The 23,159-nt window shown below is 34.9% G+C and overlaps 1 protein-coding gene across 1 annotated transcript in view; it reads right to left on the reverse strand.

Moving 5' to 3' along the window:
* LOC129225533 (serine/threonine-protein kinase 17A-like) overlaps positions 1-23,159 on the reverse strand; it is a 195,815-nt gene that overhangs the window by 158,483 nt on the left and 14,173 nt on the right. Inside the window, exon 2 of the mRNA XM_054859969.1 lies at positions 17,351-17,470. Within this exon, the coding sequence (XP_054715944.1) occupies positions 17,351-17,466 (116 nt within the window). The 5' untranslated portion in view covers positions 17,467-17,470. The remainder of the gene's footprint in view (positions 1-17,350; positions 17,471-23,159) is intronic.

Consider the following 23,159-nt stretch of genomic DNA (forward strand, 5'->3'; position numbering starts at 1 on the left):
GTTTCTCCTACAATGCGTAAACGGGTCACTCGACGGAATATGTCGCAAGTGGAGTGAACACCCACAACAGCATGAGTCAAGCTACAATCCCTCATAATACTATTTAGCTAGTTCGGCGGGAAAAAGAGTCAAAATAATGGAAGAGTAGGTCATTTTGGATGTCGCGCTCAGCCACGCTTGGGCGTTGTTGTTAGCAACTTTTTATCCTCCATTATTGCCGTGATTGTTGTTATTTTGTTGTTAGAGGAGCTGTCGGTGTGCGAATGGAGCATGGAAAGTTTATTTACTGCCTCGTTCCTTTTCTAGCAGAACTGAATAACTTGTTTCTTTTGAAAGGGAAAACGGAACGGACACGACGCGGACAATTTGGGAGAATTAAAATTGCTCTGAAAAATGGCATTTCTTGCTTCCTTCTTCTTTTTTTTTTTTTTAATAACTCATATTATTAAAGTAAATGCGTACTCAAATTCTTTCACGCAGACAACACAAGTCAGTAGCCATTTAAAAAAATTTTTTTGTTCGTTTCTCTGTGCATATTTCTGCCCATGTCGAGTTTGTCAGAATAGGGAGAGAGAATATCAGCGATGAGCTGATTTTATTTTTGTTTCATCAGCATTGTTTTGTTATTATTTCCATACGGGAATTTATATTATTGGAATATGATTTCTTTGAAATTTGGCTCATCGATTGCACCCTTCAAGGTTAATTACAAGTCCAAATTTTTAGATTTTTATCTCTTTTATTTTTTTATTTACAAGACTTTGATTTTTGGAAAATCCCTCTTTTTTTTTTTTCTTTTTTTTTCCATGGGTGCTTGGACATAAAATGAACGATAACTCAGCATCAAATATAGATAGAAAGATTTAGTAAAAAGCATTTTAAAGTACATTAGTTGCTGTTTAATATGATATGCACCATGACTAATTTTGTAAAAAATTTCATTTTTAAAAATTTAAATTTAAATTTAAAAATTTTCATACTTTAGCATAAAACCCCTTTCCTAGAATCAGAACTATTGTACCTAGAGCCATGCACTGTACTGAAAGAATGTTAAAAATCTTGTACTGTTTTGAATATAAGTGTTTAACCACTAGTCACCATCACTTCAGTAGAACATATTGGATTTCAAAAGGTTTGGTATATTTGCGGAATGTGTTTATTTAAAACCTTGGGTGACAGTTTCTATATTTCAGAATGCACTGGTAATCATTTTAATTTAATGAAGTATACATTTCATAATCGCAATATAAAAATATTAATGAAATTAATAAAACTGCATGGCTCTTTTTGACAATCAAGGGATGCATTTGAATATAAGACAATTGGCAAAGCTGTTCAAGAAGTCAGTGAAAAAATATTGCTGCAAAGTACCTGAGATTATGCCCCAAAATCTCATGAAATTTGAAACATCCTAACTTATGGTCAGCTTTATTAACTGGAAAAAAAAAAAGAATTTACCTGATACATTTTATCATGCAAAACTAGGGAGATCAAACAAATCTACGAGTTCTGGAAGGATTATCTTCACAAAGCAATAAAATTTATCGGAGGAAGCCAGTTAATATAATCTTGCGGAAGAATTATATAATAAAAGATTTTAATGAAAAGATAATAACCACATTGAAGATCAATTTCAATTCTTTTTGCAGGTTATCGAAAAACATTGTCGCGCTGATACGAGGCCTCGGCTGATACCGATCGATAGCAAAAAATAGTTTGGTAGGTACTAGCAGAACCATATCCGTAGTCATTTAAATATAATTGTTGTATAATTTTCAACATAAACAATGCTAAAGATTTAAATGAAATATAGTTGTATTGCTTTTTCAGCCTTTTTCTTTCCTTTTGCATTTATTGCGTAAAATCAAATATAAATTGAATTTTGAGGTTGTTGACCTACCTCTAAAAGTTAAAATTATGAGCTGGAGCTTCACAATAATTATTTTTTTACTTAAGTGGAACTAAATGAGAGGGTAAGACCAGTAAAAATCAGAAATTTTTATAAAAGAGCCTTTTTTGACCACCCTAATTCACATATATTTCTTTTATTTATCCTTACACGAGATTCAGGGCAGTATTCAAGGGGTGGATTTTCACAATTCAAAGCCCCCTCCAAAATTTTTCAAAACCGATCCAAAAAATACTTTTTGCTGAAAAAAAATATTGTTACAATTTGATTTATCAATTTTATCAATCTTTTTTTCTTTTCACTTCCATTTAAAAAAAGAAATTTTTCGCATTGAAAAAATGCACAAACTCAGTATTTTGTAAAATCAGCAGTATTTATTTATTTATTTTTTAGATATTGTAGACATCATTTACAAAACAATATAAAGTTTTCTTTCATATTTTGAAAACCTGACGTTAACAAGAACATCGAAATACTTTAAATTTGAAGGGGCAGAACGCAAAAGATATTTTTACTGAGTTGTCACAAAATATGAATTTATGAAGTACTACAACAAAGGTGCGCATCTACTCTTTTGAGTTATCGATTAACAGGGTACAAGGAAGTTATGTAGTGTACACATCAGATTTTGTTCATTAAATACATACGTCATCTTTTACATTTGCTTCAAATAACCTATTGAAACAAAAAATAAATAGAATATGAGTCAAGTAATAGAATATGAATGAAATAATATTTAACTGATCATGAAGATTTCGCGAGACACGTGTAACGTGTTGGATAAAACCCTCCCCGAAACAAAAGCCTCGTTACGACCCTGACGCAGTGCCGTAGCTGAAGTTTCTGCTGCCCGGGGCGGTTCCTCTATTTGCCACCCTTTCATTGAGACATCCAAGCTAATACATTAAACCGTCGAAAATTATTGAACAAATTAAATACTTCATTTATGGAAGAAAAGGGAAACTAATTTAATCCGTATTCTTCCTACAAAAAAAAAAAAAGTGGGGGGAGGGGGATGTTAGGCGCCTATCTCGGAGAAATATTCTAAATTTACATCGAAAGTCGCAGTTAAGAGTAACGTTTAGGGGGATGGAGTTCTCTCCCGAATCTTCATCAAAACTGAAGTCAGTTTTAGCTTTTGGTGACGTGGAAGTCAGGGTCTTTTCTCGAATATTTTCCGAAATTTACGTTTTAAAAATTCCATTTTAGGTCTGTCGTGGTGGACGTGAGATTCGTGGAGACCATGGAGGATGTGTCGTGGTGGAAGAGAATGAGGAAGGTTCAGGGGCTCACTACGGAAATAATTCAACTTTGAACACTCAGAAGTGCAGTTGTAGTCACAACAAAACCTTACATTTCGAAGGGATTTTTTTCTTTGTCACCATTAATAGATTTAAAGTACGATTCTCTTATTCAGATTTTTCCCCCACATCAAAGGTGCCGAATCGCCGCCCCTAAAAATAAGCCGCCCGGGGTGGATCGCCCCTCCGCCCCACCCTAGCTACGCCACTGCCCTGACGAGAGTAGTCAGGGTAGGCACTGTTTTATTTGGGCCACAAATTTCATTCCGTTATGCAAAGAAAAAAAATCAAAACTTATTCCACCAGAGCAGCCTCTTCTTCTATTTCTAGTTGCTGGCACGTGATTTAAATGAAAACACATTCACTCCTTGGGTATTTAACTGGCATGAATCAACAAAGATGAAATGCTTGAGGAGACGAGAAGTCGGTAACCTCGAAACCGAATTAAAAAATCCAGCACAACTCGCGCCTAAATAATGATTCACGGAGACAAAAATATATGACTTGGAGAAAAAGAAAAGAAAGGAATGTCACCAGAAGCCAAAGACTTAGCCACGGAAAGCACATGCTTCCTCTTTCTTAAACGTCACCCCCCTCCCCTCTAACTTTCAGAACGATAGTTTATTTAGATAAAAAAGAGAAAAATGGCTACGCCATTAAATTTTGCATCGAATCTACTTATGATGAGAGAGAACTCAAGAGCTTTTTTTGTTTTGTTGTGAAAGTTTCATCGCAACACAGTTTGTTACGATAAAACTTTCATAACAAAAGAACAGGAAAACATGATACAGTGGCCGCGCTTATATGAATCACGTTTGTTCTCAGCAGTTTTGATTCCACAAAGCCACTGATTCAAGAAAGCGGCAAATTCACTAAATCGGGATTTTTGTTCCGTTTTTACAATTTGAGTCATTAAAGCGGCTGATTCAATTGACCGGCGTCCACTGTAATCAGAAAATTTTGTATATGCAAGTATACTTTTCATTCACTTATTCGGTTGTTGAATCACTTTCGTGTTCATTCATAAATTCACTCGTATTCTTTCATTTATTTATTTCTTTTGTTGTGAAAGTTTCATAGCAACACAGATTGTTACGATGAAACTTTCATAACAAAAGGTCACGCAAAAATGATTATCAGAAAATTCTGCAGATGCAAGAGAGTACTTTTCATTCACTTATTTGTTTATGAAATCATTTTCGTGTTCATTAATTCACTTGCATTCTTTCATTTATTTATTCACTTATTCAGTTGTTATTTTATTCACTCATTTATTCATTTGAAGAAAAATATCTCGAATGATTTAATAGAAAAAAAATATATATTTAATTATTTTAATTATTACTTTGCTCCCTTCATGAGACAAAGTGACAATTTTTTACTTCTACATGAAGGTACAAATTGACTGCCAAAAATAAAAAATAATGTTTCAATATTTTTTTTTTAAATACATCGTTCTTTACATAACCGTAGTTTTCAATTTATCCATTTTATAAAAACTTTTTAACAAAAAAATTGAACCGCCGAAAAAACTGAAAAGCAAAAAATAATAAACCATTTTAATTAAACCTTAATAACTAAGTTCTTAAACTGATGTAAGTATACCTAAGTATATATTTTTGTAATAATTTAGAGTTTTTAATTAACCTTAATAACTCAGTTCTTAAATTAATGTAAGTATACCTAAGTAGTTTTGAGTCGGTGCCAAACAAGCAAATTAATTATTTTTGTAAAGCGTGAGGCGCAGCGGTGGCGTATGGCGACACGCCCCTTCGCCGGAAAATGCCGAGCGTTCACGAAGTTAAACCCGAACGTCGTCGAGTGGTCTCGAAGAAGCACGTGTCGAGTATTTGGCTACTACTGAGCTTTTGCCTCATATACAACAGTCAAAATGTTTATATCATTGTTCATCATACTGAAGAAGGATTTCTTATCTTGTTAAAAGCTCAAATAAATGGTTTTGTGGGTTATAGTATTATTCAGCGTAAGTATGGCATAACAACTGTAGCCGTTAATTGCATACATGATCCTGAAGATTTTTCTCACTGGTTGTTTGCCTCTCTCGTGCGAGGTCCCAAAGGTTTCAAAGTTCCAACGAGAGGTACTTTTTGTTGTATACGATCTACTAGTATTCATGATTTAATGATGGCGTGTGGAGGGAGCATTTTTTGAAACATTTATGTTTATCGCCGGACATTTCACATTACATTGCTAATTTTATTTGGTTATTTCTTTAAATTTAGGTAATTTAGGGATCTTTGTTTATTTATTGTTTGGCACCGACTCAAAACTACTTAGGTATACTTACATTAATTTAAGAACTGAGTTATTAAGGTTAATTAAAAACTCTAAATTATTACAAAAATATATACTTAGGTATACTTACATCAGTTTAAGAACTTAGTTATTAAGGTTTAATTAAAATGGTTTATTATTTTTTGCTTTTCAGTTTTTTCGGCGGTTCAATTTTTTTGTTAAAAAGTTTTTATTTTATAATTTTTTGTGGCTATAAATGGAAAGAAACCTCCAGATAATGTTGTCCCGAAAGATGTGAACAATTGTGGTGGACTTTTATCAGAGGTAAAACTTGCTGCCGAATCTCGTGTGATGTTGAGACGTAACATATCAGTATCTGACGGCCTCGTCAATGGTGCAATGGGTATTTTAAAAAAATAAAATGGCCATCACTACGTAGGGATCAACTAGAGGAAGGAGAATTACCGGACTGCATATTAGTTAAGTTTGACGATGAAAACATAGGAAGCAGACTAAAAGATAGCGATGGTTGTGTCGCCATACATCCAGTGGTTGCAACTTTTCAAGGAACGAAAGGTTATGGTGACATTGAGCGCAGGATGTTGCCAATAATTCTATGCTGGGCCGTCACGGTACACAAATTGCAAGGTACGACCCTTGATAAAGCTGTAATAGACCTCGGAAAGAAAGTGTTTGCTAAAGGACAGGCATATGTGGCACTGAGTAGAGTAAAAACACTTGAGGGTATTGCTTTATCTGATCTAGAGCCAAATAAGTTACTATACAAACCTTACGATGAACGAGCTTTAGCAGAAATGCAGAGACTGAGAGCTCTAAATCAAGAGACTGACAAATCTAAAGCTCATTCATCGTGAATTGTTTTTTTTTTTTTTTTTTTTGTAATACACAACTCGGTAATAAAAAATCTGTGAGCGAACAATAAATCACTCCTAATATCTCCCCTTTAGATAAGGAATTTTTCCAAATTTACTTGGGACAAATTCTAGGTATACTCTTTCAATTAAAAAACAACTATCGAAATCAGACTATTCTGTAAAAGTTATGCGTCGTCTTACACGAAAAAAAAAATAAAAAACCTGTGAGTGAACAATAACTCACCCCTGTTTTCCATCCTTTAGGATAGGAAATTTTTTTTCCAAATTTATATGGGAACAACTTCTGGGAAAATTCTTTCCAATGAAAAAAGAACTATCAAAATCGAACGAACCTGTAAAAAGTAATGCCTGGTCATACATGAAAAAAAGAACTTATATATACGGGTCGACTTGAGAACCTCCTCCGTTTTTTCGTCGGTTAAAAAACTAATCCTAATTACAAATACCAGAGATTGAGAGGTCTACACTGCCGTGGGCAAGTCAAAGGCAGTAACTGCATTTTTTTTTCATTTCTTTCTTTTTTTTTTTTTTTTTTTTTTTTTTTTTGCATTTTGTCATCTATTGTACGTTAGCTTTGTTGTACAAACTAACTTATTTGGTTTCCGCTGAAAAAAATATATAACTCCAACATTTTCTTATTGTTAGTACTACTGAATCCAACACACATTTCTTCAAATATCTCGAAAACTCATTTCTGCAAATACTGCCGCTTACCTGCCCACGGCAGTACACACGAGAGACATACAGGTCTGAAGCTCATTCATTGTGAGCTTTTTTTTTTTTTTGTAATACCCAACTCATAATCAAAAAATCTTGGAGTGAACAACTAATCACCCCCTCTCTCCCCCTTAGGGTAGGAATTTTCCCCTCAAATTTATAGGGGAATTACTTCAGGCTATACCCTTTCTAATAAAAAAAGAATATTCAAAATCGGACTATTCTGTAAAAAGTTATGTGTGGTCATATATTAAAAAAAATATATACGTGTCGACTTGAGAACCTCCTCCGTTTTTTCGTCGGTTAAAAATAGTATGTCACCATCACTAAACTTCGCCCTATTTTTTCTAAAGAAATCCTGAATATAAAAAATGTTTGACGACTGGCACTGAAAACTAACCCTAATCACAAGTACCAGAGATTGAGAGGTCTACACTGCCGTGTGCAGGTAAAGGGCTATAACTGCAATTTTATCTTTTTTTTTTTTTTTTGCATTTTGTCATCATTGTTTGTACGTTAGCTTTGTTGTACAGACTAACTTATTTGGTTTCGGCTAAAAAAAATATAATTCCAACATTTCCCAGTTGATAGTACTGAATCCAGCGCACAATTCTTCAAATATCTCGAAAACTCATTTCTGCAGATACTGTCGTTTACCTGCTCCAGACAGTACACACGAGAGACATACAAGTCTGCATCTCATTCATCGTGAGGTTTTTTTTTTGTTATACCCAATTCAGCATCAAAAAATCTTAGACTGAACTACTAATCGCCCCCCTTTCCCCACCCTTAGGGTAGGATTTTTTCCCTCAAATTTATATAGGAACAACTTCAGGCTATACCCTTTCCAATAAAAAAAAGAATATTCTAAATCGGACTATTCTGTAAAAAGTTATGTGTGGTCATATATAAAAAAATCTGTGAGTGAACAACAAATCTCCCCCTTTTCCCACCCTTAGGGTAGGAATTTTTTCTCCAAATTTATATGAGACCAACTTCAGGGTATAACCTTTCCAATAAAAAAAGAATTATCAAAATCGGACTATTTTATAAAAAGTTATGTGTGGTCATACATTAAAAATCTGTGAGTGAACAACAAATCAACCCCCTTTTCCCACCCTTAGGGTAGGAATTTTTTTTCAAAATTTTTATGGGACCACCTTCGGGGTATACCCTTTCCAATAAAAAAGGAATTATCAAAATCAGACTGTTCTGTAAAAAGTTATGCGTGGTCATACATTAAAAAAAAAATATATATATACGTGTCGAATTGAGAACCTCCTCCGTTTTTTCGTCGGTTAAAAAAGCGTAAGTTATCTTAACTATTTCATTTTCCCCCACATTCCTCAACACGTCTAATATAATTACTTGGAAGTTTAACAAAGCCAAAAATCATCTGTGAGGACGAAAAAATGAAAGCTTTGTGGCTTTGAAAAATGGTATCAAAATTCACTCATTTTTTCATTTCTGCTAATTTACAATTCCTTCATTTACGTATTTACGAGATCAATAGCATCCCGAAACCTCACATACCCTAACGCTTACTATGTCACGTTTCCATTCCAAGCGAAGAAAGAGAGAGAGAGGAAAAAAATAACACTCGACAAAATAATTGGCAGTCTATTCGACAGGTGGTAATACAGAAGCAGAGATTACACTCGAAATATAAAAACATAAAAGAAAAATTCCGATTCCACTTCACAGTTGCGACGTTCTCGTCCCCATTGTCAGCACCTGATAACTGGAGAAGTTATAGGACAGAGACTTCAAGTACTCGAAGGCGCGATACGCAGCTGGTCGTTACTAAAAGAACGTGAGGATGTTCACATTCCCTCCGCAATAAAACGAAATTTATTAGACGATTTTCAGGCCTTTTTATCCCTGAGATAATGCACTAGTTCGAGATTTTTAAAAATAGTTTTACTATATTTGCTCTGTCTCGGATGAGTTTGTAGTTGGTTGGGCTAGAAGCCTTTTAATCGATGCCAAAAATAAAAACAAATATAGCAATTATAAAGTTAATGGTTAATCATGACAATAAATTAAGTTCAAAGCTGAACTTAAGCAAGCATAGAATAAATTGGATAATGGACTTTCAAAACTTTCGAAAGTAATCTGGATTTTCGAAGCTTTCCTCGATTCAAGTCAGCATTTTTAGGGCATTTTTCATCATTGTTTTTCAGCTTTTTTTATTCGCAATGGGGTGGTTTCCATTAGTGATGTTCCGGATATCCGTATCCGTAGATATCCGAAGGAAAATAAAGATCTGCATCCGTATCCGCTACTTTTTTGACGGATCTTAAACGGATCTTTTCTAATCTAAAAATTCTTAAATATTTGAATAAAAGACTCTTAAATACCGTTTAAATTAGGTTTTATTCCCTATTTAAATTATAAGGTATAATTTCAGAAGCCAATTTGTACCCCCCCCCCCCCCGTTGAAAAAAGAAACGAGTAATAAGTTTTTGAAAGTGTATCTGTGTGTCTATTTGTGGCATCGTAGCTCCTAAACAGATGAACCGATTTTGATAGTTCTTTTTCGTTCAAAAGGTGACTGGATCGAAAGTGTTCTTAGCTTGGCCTTGTTTTTGCAGAACTTTAATTACCGGAAATATTAATAAAAACCGACTTAACGCTTTTCAGAATTATGGTAGTAAAAACTTACCCGTACTTTAAAAATATTGGCTCCAAATTAAAAGAACTAAGTTTTCTGCGTTTGATATTTGTTTCGAACTTCCAAGTTATGTACAGTAAAAGCTATAATTTTGTTACGGAAATTTTAAATGCAATTCAAAGCCTTTATACGCGTGATCAGTAGCTATTTCATAGTCGGATAAGGAGAAAAAGCTCAATGATTTAAAATTTCTATTCGCTGTTAGTTTATATTTGTTAACAATGTGTGTTCTGATTCGCAAAATCCATCTCAATATCAAGTCGGCCCTCTGAGACGTTTTTTTTTTTTTTTTTTTTTTAAATTTTTAGTTTAATATTAGCTTCTGTTATTGATTTGGGGTTCCTGTTATTTTCTTCATATTGGTTTTTCTCGGCATTCTTCAAAAAAAAGTGAGACTAAATTATCTATTTACTGTTTGTAAAGGTGTTCCCGGCTCTGTTCTTCTGTCGGTCGGAGTAAGTTGAGTGGAATGGGTCAGCGCTGCATTTATGCTGAAATAAAATGCGAAAAATTATTTCTAACCTGTCCAGTAGCAGATTTACACTCTTGCTCATGTGTCCTACATCTACCGAGCAAGCTAGAAATAATTTTTCACATTCTATCTAAGCATTAATGCAGCGTTGACCCGTTCCTTCCAACTCTCCCTCAATTTTAACGGAGATTTCTTTAAAGAGAGTAAATCAGTCTTGATTATATTTTTGCCGTAGATGACATTTTTTGAAGAAGCAGTGTTATTATTCTTTGGGAATGCATTCTGTAACAAATTAAACACTTGGATAGTTGAATTGGATTTAAAAAAAAAAAAAAAAAAAAAGATTCGTATCCGCGGATCTTGACACTAATGATCCGGATCCGCGGATCTACTTTTTTGACGATCCGGCACATCACTAATTCCCATCAGTCAAAAATACTACTTTTACCCACTGAAATTGATAGAATCAGCAAAAAAAAAGGCGGTGGTGCTGCAAAGGCCCCTCGCACAAGCTGAAAAAGGAACCGGACGCCAAAGACGGTCAAGTGAGGACAATAAACAATCGTGTTTGCTCAAAAAAAAACATGGAGCGAGAAAAAAAACTTTCATTTTCCCAACGATTAATTTTTAATTAATTTTTTAAAATGTCCAATTTTGAAAATAAGGCGTGGTCTTTCTCAGTCACAAATGATGTCCTTTGGCGCATATGTATACCGCTTTTCCACGTTATGATAATCAAGAAGCGAATTAAATATTGGGCTCTACGCTTGCTATCAACCATATCGTTGCCAGTACATGTGAGTAAAGAAAAGAATTAAATATTGTGTTCTGTGAATGGCAACAGTGAATGGTAGTTCATCATTTGTGATGTCATCGGCAGAAGTGTAAACATGAAAGCGCTCGAATTAAAATATTTTTTTTAATATTAAACTTAGTCAAATTATTTAAAAAATGGTCCTATGTTTTTAAGCATGCTCTTTCAGAAAATAATACTTTTAAAATTTCGGAAACGACCCCATTCCATCAAACTATAGGAGGCGCTGCAGTCTCTAACTAATGGCGGATGAAAGAGATAAAACAAACAAATGCCGTAATTTATAACCTGCTTTGAACTTAGTGAGTGACTAATTTTTCATCATGGGGGTTTTTTTTTTTCTATTCTTTTGAAATTACATGATACCGTCAACTGTCTGAAGTCTTTAATTTACCACAAAGGAAAAACGTGGAAAGTATTGTTTTACCCATTTCGGTAGTTTTCTAAATCATCGCAACGGAACGCATTCATGCTCTAGACCTCTAGAATTGGGAATACTTGCTTTGTCGTTGGTGATTTGGTGGGGCAAAAATTTTAATCGTTGCTAAAAGCAAAACTGAATAACAGTAATTATAAAAGTTAACTGCTATGAAAGCAAATTTCATTTCAAGGCTGAACTTAAGCAAGGCTAGATTTGTGGGTTTTCGGCAGTTGAAATATTTCAAATAATCCATGAACGTGGTCAAAAAATTGGGAGGAGGGCGTTTGGTAACCACTCATTTTTTTTTTCTCCAAACGTTCAGCAAGAGAGAGAGAGAGAGAGTCAGATTTTTGCTTGGAAGGGGAGGGGGTGTCATTACTAGTATATGAGAAATCACACTGAGTTATATAAGTGGAGAAAGAGAATTAACAATATGAATCTACAGTCGTTAACGTTCAACGTAATAACATTCGCAAAGGTCCTCCCTGAATAATGATCAAAAAAAGTAGTTCTAAAACTGCAGTTTACACGATCTCTGGTGCTCTTCGGAGGAGAAGAGGTTTAGGGACTTCTGTGAACAGTTCAAGCTAGGAGACTGCCTTTGAAATTTCTTGGAACTGAAGTCCTAAAAATGAAGCTTCAAACGCTTTTAACGATAGGATGGGGGGGGGGGGAGAGAAAGATCGGGGATGCTCTCTAATTTTTCGAAAACAAAAATGATATGTCCTAAATAACCTCAGTTGCAAATCATCTTACATCTTAGTTAAAATCATGCAAAAGAAAGGATTCGGACCTTTCCTCGGAAAATTTTTGATTCTGAAGTTCTAAAAACGTAATTATGGACCATTTTTGTAAACATTCGGGAAAACGTTTGTATTCGGAGCCTCTCCTTAATTTTTTCGGAATTAAAGATCGAAACACGAAATTTTAGACTAGTTTTAATGATGTGGTGGGAGAGAGGATTGGGGGTAATCCCAAAGAAAATTTTTGAAATTTGAGTCCAAAAATGATAATAGTAGGTTAGCTTTGATGACAAGGGAAAATGTTCGGAAACCCTCACCCGATTTTTTTTATAGAAATTTCAGTGTTAAGAACGAAGTTTTATACGATCTTTAGTTATGAGAAGAGAGACAGTAGGCACTCCCCTAGATTTTTTTTCGAAACAAAATTCTAAAAACCCATTACTTGGCTACTTTTGATGAAGTTAGGGGAAGGAATGGGGTACGGGGCTCTTCCTCGGAATATTTCCAAAATTAAGTGCTAAAAACGCATCTACAGGACATCTTTCAGGATAAGGGTTGAGGTTTAGAGAATCTCTCACAGAAATTATTCGAAATTGACCAAATCTGAATTCGAAATGTCCAAAGACGATGTTTTAGACGATTTAGGATGATGAGGGAGGTGAATTCTGAACTCTTTCGCAAAAATTTGTAAAGATTGAAGTCCCTAAAGCTTAAGATAATCTTAAAGGACGTTGGGGGATCAGACACTATGTCATGAGAGGGGGGGGGGGGGGAGCTGCTGCAGCCTTATAACCCTATTCTTGGATTCGCCATTGCGCTCAAGTTTTGATGCTGCTCACAAATGATGCAATTTTCCCTCTATGTATTTTAATTATGAAACTATGTAATGATATATTTTGAAAGTAAAAGATTACGTCGCGACCCCCTTGGGGGTCCGGACCCACAGGTTGGAATCCCTGATTTAAGTCATCAGTTTAAAAAGAGTTTTAAAATACTTGTTTTCTCATTGTTTTCTCTATGCTCTTGCTATACTTGTTCTGTCCTGTGTCAGTCTGTGCTGGTGAGTTGGCAGTACAAGCTTTTCAATTATTGCCAAAACCAAAAATAATTAGTAATAGTATGATGTTCATTACTAAGAGACGGCGTTCTCATCCTACTAAACCACGACGAAAGACATCCGCGTATTTCATTTTCCAGGAGCTCTCGTTTGTAGAACTGTGATACTAAATGTAATATTTTCTGAATTACTGAAACTACCATCTCATAAAACGAACATTCGCACAAACTAACCCCAAAACAAACATCCCTTATAATTATTTAGAAGAGAAATTTAAAAAAAACTTGGAAATGCATAACGCTGGCTGGGAAAACCCCGTAAATCCAGGCACACCTGTCTGTGCTCTCGACCACAAATCAAAACATCTCAGCCTCAATAGGCTTCGGAAAGGGCAATTCCGCAACATTTGAGGGGCATGTGGAGTAAAAAAACCCAGCGGGGATAGTGAAGCGACCTTGTAGTGAAGGTCGTCTGCAAAGATATATATTCCACCCAATATCTTTAAAAATGGAGATACGGCTTGCAGGAGGGAATTCAGGTGATATTGGAGCTCCCAGCCCAGCAAGAAGACAACGGGCGCCAATAGCTCTTGGCATTACATAGGATAAAAATAATATCACCTAAAGCCTTTTCTTTTCTTTTTCTTTTATATTTTCATGTTCCTCGAAGTTTACCTTTTAACTTCTGCCAGAAATGAATGCCTTGTGGTAACACATTTTGAAAGAATTTTAACTTTTTGGAATATGTGTAATTCTAACGTTGAGATAAACGATAACTGCCACAAAAGCAGGATCCAGAAGTTCAAATATAATTCTAGACCTAAAGCCTTTTTCATTTTTTATTGCTTCTATTTAGAGAAATATTTCAATACTGATGCATCCAGTACTTTTAGTTCCAAACGCAAGGAAAATTTCAACCTTGTACCTCATTTATTCAGAGAAATAAAAAAGTATTCACTGAATAATTATCCTTTACTCAATTTACATACAAAGGATTTCTTTAAAATAAAAAAAAGAAAGCCTTGCTTTTCACAATTTGAAATCTTTGAAATCGAACAACAAAATTATTTTTCGAGTACATTTTAAAATTATCATAATGTCTTTGCTTTTCTTGCAGGAACTTTCAGAATTATTTCAATCCTATTATTGTATTTATGAAAATAAGAATGAGGTCCTTAGTCCTTTCCTTCAGTCATAAGTACTCTTTTTAGACACTGAGTTGATAGAATGAGCAAAATAACATGGATCCAGAAAAGACTTTCATTTTCCCAAAAATTAATTTTTCAAACAAGGCGAGGTCCTTATGACGTCACAAATGATGTACTCAGGCGCTCAATTCACTGCCGCGCTGAATGTTTGCGCTCCCTGTATACCGCGTTTCCAGGTTATGATAATTGAGATGCGAATTAAATATTGCGCATGTTTACGCTCGCTATCAACTATATCGTCGCCACTACATTTGAGTAAAGAAGCGGAATTAAATAATGAAGCTTTGCGCAAATGGGTATCAGTGAATGGCAATTTCAAAGCTCAAATGATCTTTATTCCACAGAAAAATTTTGCATGGGCTTGCTTGAGGTGATGTTGATGTACAGAGGCGGCGATTGGAGGTTATAAGTGCGAGGGTGAGAAATTTTTGGAAGCGGAAGACTTTACTTTTGGCTATCTTTGGGCTTTTCCCCAAAAACATTTCGAAACTGAAGTATCAAAATAATACCCGAAAATAACACCCAGCAACTGGTGTCTTAAAAAAGCAAATTTATTACATCTTTAGCAAACTGAGGGCAAGGCGTTCTGGGGTTCTCTCCCGAAAATTTTGCAGAGTTGAATCGTTTTAAAAACGCTATTTCAGGTTATCTTTGAATAACTTAATGAGGAAAGAAAAAGTTCGGAGGTTCTCCCTGATCTTTTGGAACTGATAAAGCCCTAAGACATCAGTTTTAGACTTTCTTTGGCGACTTCAAAGGAAAATGCGGAATACTACTTCCGAATTTGTTTCTTAACTGGGGGTTTAAAAACGCATTTTCATGTATTTTTACTGATGTTAGGGAGTAGTGGGTTGGCTTCCAACAAAAAATTCCGAAGTTGGAATCTCATAACAACGCATATATAGGCCCTCTTTGAAGATAAAAGAAGGAGGGAGCGTGTTTATGGATTCTCCTCCGGAAATTTTTTGAAACCGAAGTCTAAAAAATGCAGTTTTAAGCTGTCGTTGGGTGATTTTCCCATATTTTTTTTAAATTAAAATCTTCAAAACGTTGAGGCGATATTGAATGATGAAAAATAAACCGGGGGCGGTCGCCCCCCCCCCCCCCCCCCCGAATCGCTGCCACTGTTGATGTAAATATGGGACATATTCTTTTGATCTGCAGATTGCACGTGAGTGCTCCCAACTACTTTTAAAAAGAATTCATAGCGTGTTCATCGGTTTGTTGGCCTCCTCTTTTTTCTGAACTCATTAAGAGCGTTGGAAAGACTTGGCTGACGTTCAAAATTTTCGTCCCTATTTAAATCTTTAAATGTTTTCTCGCTTGTATTTTTACTTACTTCCGTTAGTCTCATGTTATACTGTGTGATACACGAATAGTTTTGTTTGTTTAAACCATTTCTAAGGCTGTGGGAAAAGAATACTTCCCATCAGTTTTACAATTTTTGAATGTTCATGTTTGCATTTTGCCAGTATTAAGGAAGAGGGAAGTATATTTTAACCCACTAAATTAATTTTACTTAAAGACCAAAACGTGTTTCTCCCCCCCCCCCCCTTAAATCATTCTTATTGAAGCATTTTAATGCACCACTACAACAAGGAAAAAAAAGGAAAAAGAGGGAGGGGGATATGAAGGATTAATTTTTAAAAATAGTTTGAAAACAGCATTATTTTAATTTGTTCTTTTCTGCACTACGTTCACAGAAAAGATAGACTAGGTGCAAACAAAGACATGCGCCATTTGGATCAGATATTTTCATCGGTGGCACAAGCCACGTGACTTTAAATTTTAAAATAGATTCGAACGCCATTGTTTTTCTTGATGTAGCAACAAAATGAATGCTTAAGTACTTCGTGATAAAAGAAAAGTTTTTCGCAAAAATGATTTCGATAGGAGCCATTTTATAAAAACAAAAACTAGAAACCCAACGGGTAGGTTCCTATCGTAATTCGTAATTACAGAACTAAAAGTGCCTACCGGCCACTGGCGACCAGTGGCGCACACAAGAGAGCGGTTCAGGGGGTCCGGCGGACCCTTCCCATAGCTTTTGCATTTTTTCGATTATTATTCTATGTATTTTATACGTAAAATAATTCCAAACAAAGGGAACAATAATTTCTGTTTGAGTGAAAAAATAAAATCCTACAGTTAAAAGATTTTTTAAAGTATGCACTTTTTCGATAACAAATTGCACTAGCGAGAGATCTTTCTCGACTTTGCGAAGGCTAAAAACATACTTGAGGAGTTCTATGTATGTATAATGAAAGTTTAATGAGTTCTTGCACTGCTGAATTCAAGCAAAGTCACCTTCACACACCTGAGAAAGTTATAAATAAAATCGAAAAAAGAACAAGAAAACTATATTCTACGATATTTTGTAAGCCTATAGAGTCAGACTGGTGACAATAAATGAATACACTGAAATAATTATGTGTTTAGTTTTGTAATTACAGATTAAAATGAGATTTTTCTTGGTCTTCATACTTGGTGCTTCTTATACCTAATTTGCTTCGCTATTTTCATTTTCGAATTTTAAGAAAAGTAAAAGCAGAATTTCTTGTGCTTTCTGGTAATTTAATTAAATATCTGCTATTAATATTTTTTCATTAATTAATACTAATTATTTATTTAAAAACTTTTTATATTGTTTTTTGTTCTAGACAATGGATAAAATCAGCTGAATATGTTTGACGGCATATAGGGGTATGACATGAAAATGGGACTTTAACTCTGGACCCTCCCTCCCCTTGCAAAATTTCTGTGTGTGCCACTGCTGGCGACTAACTAGAAATTTGTATTTTCATGTCTTCTGTCACTTGCTGATCGACGGGAAGGTTAAACACAGCAGAAAAGATGCACAACAAATAAAGCAGATTCTCTCACCTGGCAAACGGCCTCGTCTCGACCGTGTATTTATCTGAGATAGGTTCTGTCTTGATGAGGACGGGTTTTTTACACATGGACTCGCTGAGAAGGCCCTGAAGCACAGAGTTCTCCATCGCCCTGCAGGAGAAGAGGATAACTTTAGTTCCACAACAAACAAGACAAATGCCAACACACAAAACACTTAAAACAATGCACTCATGCCGTTTGGAACACGAGTCTAAAACGTTTTAATTATACTTGCTCAAGGGGAGGGTCATGATCCCCCTCCCCCTAAACCATCGACAAAATGATTCATCTATCATTATTATATGCGGTCATAATTTATTAACTAGAAAATCGGCCATCAAGATATGACGGGTGAAAATTGCTTCTACATTTGAACGAAGCCATTGCATGTTTGGTGATATTTTGATAGATGAAATTGTAACCCTTTCCTCCACTGGATGAACCCTAAACTCTAGTAGATAGCGTTCCATGTCGACCTTTTTCCCTTTCTTTATTCCCCTCAAATCACAGTCTTACCAGTAAAACAGTTATAGCCGAGTAAATTTAGGCCAAAAATGGGGGCGATGCACCACAAATTTATAATTAGCTGAATTTTTCAGGATTAGTTCTTGAACATGTGTAGAACGAATCCTGAAAAGTCCCCTAAGTTCCCATGTGAGCTTGTATCCAAAATGGCGGATCAAAGATGGCCGCCTGGTATTTTTTATTTTCCTTACAACTCGGTGAAAAATGAAAATTTTTCAGTTCTAAAAAAACTGTAGGCTCTAGAAATAATTTTGTTTCGACACATAACTTAAAATAACCAATTAAAAAAATTCTAACATTTGTTTTGACACCAAAAACTAAAATTTCTGTGTTCTATGTAACATGCAGCAGAACGCATAAGCTACAAAAATAAATAATTTTTGACACTTTATGGGGTATTCTTTTAAAAATATTTTCCCTCATATATTCGTCAATCGTTGTTATTTTTTAGCTTTAAAAAATGCTATGTATGTTTGAATTGGTACTTGTGTTTTACCGACATTTTCCCATAAAAAGCTATAAACATATATGATCTACAAATTGTGTTTTTTGTCGAAAATGCAAAATTTTCGTTGAGAAAATTCAATGCTGATTTGTTTAGCCCTTTAAAACTACCATAAATCGTAAAATGGCTCCAAATTCCTTTTGTAATATTAAGTTAATTAAAAAAATAAATAAACAACACTCACAGTAACGATAGAAATTCGTCAAAAATCGTTGAAAACTTTTTTTTTAAATAAAAAAGATCATTGTTATCACAAAATGGCATTTTTTGTGCATTTTAGGTAGCAAATATGAATGATTTTTTTTTTTTAATTATGTTTCCCTATAATTATGTGACAGTGGAAAAAATGTCGGTGAAAGATCACCGCCTTCAACTTTAGGAAGTTCTTTTGGGGAAGTGAAACTTCAGAAGAAAAAAGGGGTTATTATTAAGAGATGAGCGTTCCACAGTTTTTGACCAGGATGCTGCTGTTTTCAAATCAAACGATAATTTATGAGACATCCCCAATTCGGAACTCCAGCGCTCGAATACGATACCTTGCGGTGATTTACAAAACTGCCGATGAGACTAAAACATTGCCACGTTGCGTTCCACGTGTGTCTGTTGACGTAAACACAGGCAGTTTGTTCTGAGTATTTATTAACGCAATCGATGTGTCTTAGTTTGCTTTCAGCTACAGAAATTAATTCGTCCCTTAGTAGCATTCTCGAGCTTCTCAAAATAATGTTAGTTTTCCTTATAGTATCGCATCATATACAAAAAAAAATGTAGAAAAAACATTTAGTCTAGATTCTAACTTTTTAGTAAATATTTCTTGATACAATAAGATTTAATTTAATAATAGTGAATTTAATAACGATTCCAGTGATACAAGATTCGTGGATTCGTTATTTTAATATTTTAGAAAACGAAATGGAATCTTACGTAAGAGTAGCACGGAGGGGGAGGAGTTGAAAGATCTTATGTACCCTTACATGGGGGAGGGGGGGTCGAAATTAGTCAAAATCATCCTTACGTAATTAATAAATGTCCCCTAACTAGAGAAGCCTTAAAAAAAATCAAGGTTGTTGGTGACTCAACGCGCTATTTGATAAACGAAAACCTAATTCTTGAACTAGTATTTTTCCCCATCACAGATGCTCAGCGATGGAAGAATTCTCACACAGACAAAATGTCAACAGCATAATGAAACAAGATTACACATTTCTTCCCATAACCGACACCGTACTCGTACTGATAAGTAAAAAGGCAAAGTACAAAATAAGTATTTATCAACGGATAAAAAGCTTTTATTTTATTTTATTTTAAAGGGGATAAAAATATTTCCAACGGAAGTCCTTTTTTTTCCCCCTCAATAAAAATGACATCACATAAAATTATCCAACTGTAGCATGTCAATTAATTTCAGAGTCAGTTCACCGCAACAGAAAATTATCGCGAATCAAATCATCCGTTTTCAGTTGATCAAGTTCATCAAATAAAGAGCACTTTTCATGGCCCTTTGAATATCTTTCTAAATTAAAATACAGTGTGTGCTATTACACTCAAAACGTATTGATTAATGATTAAAAGACGTAGATGAATGGAATTATTTAATGATGACCTTCAAAAGAAAAAGTAATCAGGGACAGACTGCCCCGCCGGCCGATGCGCCCTCAAGCCTTGAACACCTTTCTTTCTTTATTTTTTAAATTTTTTGGAACACAACTTCCCCTTCTTTCTTTTTAATTTCTTCAAACTCGTAAACCTGTTTACCATCGAGTTTTTTTTTTTTCACCCCCCCCCCGTCCTTTTGCACACTTTTTTTTTTTTTTTTTGCGCTCCTCTTGCGGGACCCAGTCCGCCCCTGAAAGTAACCCTAAAAACAACATATTATATCGTAAAATTTGCTTTGAAGGAGCCTAGATTACTATAATTGCTAATGGTGATGGAAACTATGCCTCTGTGCACCCTCATTTCATACAGTAAGTTATTTCTTGAGTTGTTGTTTCGTTGTAGATGAAGAAAAAAACTGCCTTTCTGTATGCTTTCAGACAGCGTTTGATACTCAAATGAACAGAAGAAAAACAAGAAAACTCCGAAACTAATGAGGCAAAATAAAACTGGAAGAAAATTACGGTCTCTTCCAAAATAAATTTTTGAAAAAGAAATAATTTTTGATAGAATCATGTCTTTATCTTTCGTTTGCAAGTAATGGATATAAAGGCAAAAAAAAAAAGAAAGAAAAGCAAGACATCATGTGGTTTGACAGCTGAGGAAATTTTCTTTAAAGTGCCTGAAGGGGGGAGGGGGATTAAAACACGCAGTGTAACAGACAGATACACGAACAAACAGTCGCTGATTTCTAAAATAGTAGGGATAAAAAGTAGACATGTTGAGATTAAGAACATTTCGGTCAGAGGGTGCAGAAAGAAGGGGTTCTTCCCCCAAAACGCTTATTTTAAACCATATTGCCAATTCTTAGTATGATACTTTATAAAGACGTGTTGACTTATTCTTGTACAACCAATACACAAGAAGAAAAATTCTGGCTATACTTAACATCGGTCAAAATGGCGCAGCGACTTCGCTGGCATACCTCGATCTAAGAGCTGATCAAAATTTTGAAAAACTATTCCTCGTTGGTCGGGTGGTTCAACTGTAATGACGTGTGTAGGTTTTTTCTTTCAAATTCAGGGATTGTTTGCGGTTTCTTGGCGTTTTACTCACAAAACCACACAGGTAAAATTTTTCCTTGGCGTCATGTTTTGAATTTGCCTGACGTCAGTGTTTCTGAAATTCTTGTGGAATCTGGCAAGGGCGCCCATATGCAATTTTAAGGGGGGCTATCAGATATTTTCCCCATGGTTTAGCAGGATATTTTCCCCATAGAAACCGATTTCAGTACAGATTAGAGTTATTAAAATTTTACATTTTTAATAACTTATTCATTAATTGTTGGAGAAGAAATATTTTTATATTTTTGCAAATAAGAAAGTACTAAAAGCAACGAAGTTCTAATTTCAAGGGGGGGGGGGGCTTGAGCCCCACTTGCCCCCCCCCCCCATATGGGGCTCTTGGAATCTGATCTGGTACACATTTGTTAAATTTTGATTTAAAGGGCTGTACACAGATGATGTCACGCCTTGAGGGGGAGGGGGGACGTGAAATTGTGACAGTTTGTGACAACGGAGAGGGAGGGATAACAAGAAGTGTAAAATGACTTCTTTTTCAGAATATGCTTATGAAAAATAGCTGAAATGGGACAAAAAGGGGAGCAGAGTTTGGTGAAATGTTACTTTGTGTTATAGAAGGGGTCAAAAATGGTGAAAAAAAGTTACATCATTAATGGACAGCCAATAAACTGATGGCTCTAATAACTAGGGTTATCATAATTTACAAAGGGTAAATCTGAGCACCCTCTTCATACTGAGAAAGTTGGGAGGGAAAAATAAGGTACTACCAGCATAACGTTCCGGTTACCTTGTTACACGTTTAATAACAGACATTGTGTACTTAATTGAAATACGCATGAGTGCAAGTATGAACAGCTAGGATACTTTAAAACACAAGAACAGGTTAGCCAACAATGCACCTAATCATAAGCATTACTAATTGATTCAAAACTTCTCGGCTAAAAGAGTTGGAACTGAAATTAAAAACAACATTACCGCAATAACTATAAATATAATTTAAAATTTTGGGGGAAATTTTCTGAATTGAAGAATTTATGTCTTTTAAAAACTTGCAATTTCACTTTTTGTGTCACCAGGGGGGGGTGCCCCACTTTGTGTGTCACCGCCCCCCCCCCCCCGGTAGCGACGCTACTGATATTGCTATTTGGCACATAGTCACTGAACTCCACCAACAGCAGTCAAGAGAATCCTAACAAGGCAAACTTATTTAAGAAAGAAAGTAAAACCGTAAAATAGGCAAACTGCTGAAGCGTTAGGTTCGAGGTTCCGGGACGCCACATTTGATCGATTATGAATTGAGCGGAAGGGATTTTTTTTTTATTGTTGTATTTTACTTGGCGGGGGTTTTTGAGGCATGAAACTTTTTCCGTTGCAGGTGTTTACATCGCACATTTAAATGCCACAACTTCCACTTTATTATTTTAGGGCTATTTCGAGAGACCAATAGTGGAAAATTACTTTCGAATTAACTTATGAAACTGTGATCACACGTTTTTGAGTTTTTAGTCTGTATTTTTCATACAAAAAAAATTTTGAAAAAAAAAAAAGAACCGACTTTAAACTTGCTCTAAAAAAAGTGAAAAATAATTTCATTCTTTAAACACCATCGATAATACTTTTACACATAATTTTTGAAGTTGGCGCAAAAACAAAAAGTAAAATCTAGTGTAACCATGCTTTGTTCATATTTTTTCAGAAAATCATCCAATGCTAGGAACGAAACACTTATATCGTTGCTCAAATATGCTGTCATCAATGCATAATGTGTGTGGTAGTGAAGAAACTCGGCCTGCTTAAACTTATAGCTGTAATTGAGTTATGGCTGTGAATGATTTTATGGATCGTTTTTTGCAACAACTTCAAAAATTATGTTTAAAAGTATTATGGATGGTGTTTAAAAAAGAAAATTATTTTTCACTTTTTAGAGCAATTTTGAAGTCAGTTCTATTTTTTTTTTCTTTTTAGTGTGAATGTATTTCAGAAATAGTAAAAAGTTACTACATCATGAAACTTCACCTTAGTTTTTTCATAAAAATGCTCCATACTAAAAAAAAAAACTATAAACACGCCTTCAACTTTAAGCGATTGGCACAAA

The sequence above is a fragment of the Uloborus diversus genome, chromosome 7 (genome assembly GCF_026930045.1).
Source record: "Uloborus diversus isolate 005 chromosome 7, Udiv.v.3.1, whole genome shotgun sequence".
NCBI lineage: Eukaryota > Metazoa > Arthropoda > Arachnida > Araneae > Uloboridae > Uloborus > Uloborus diversus.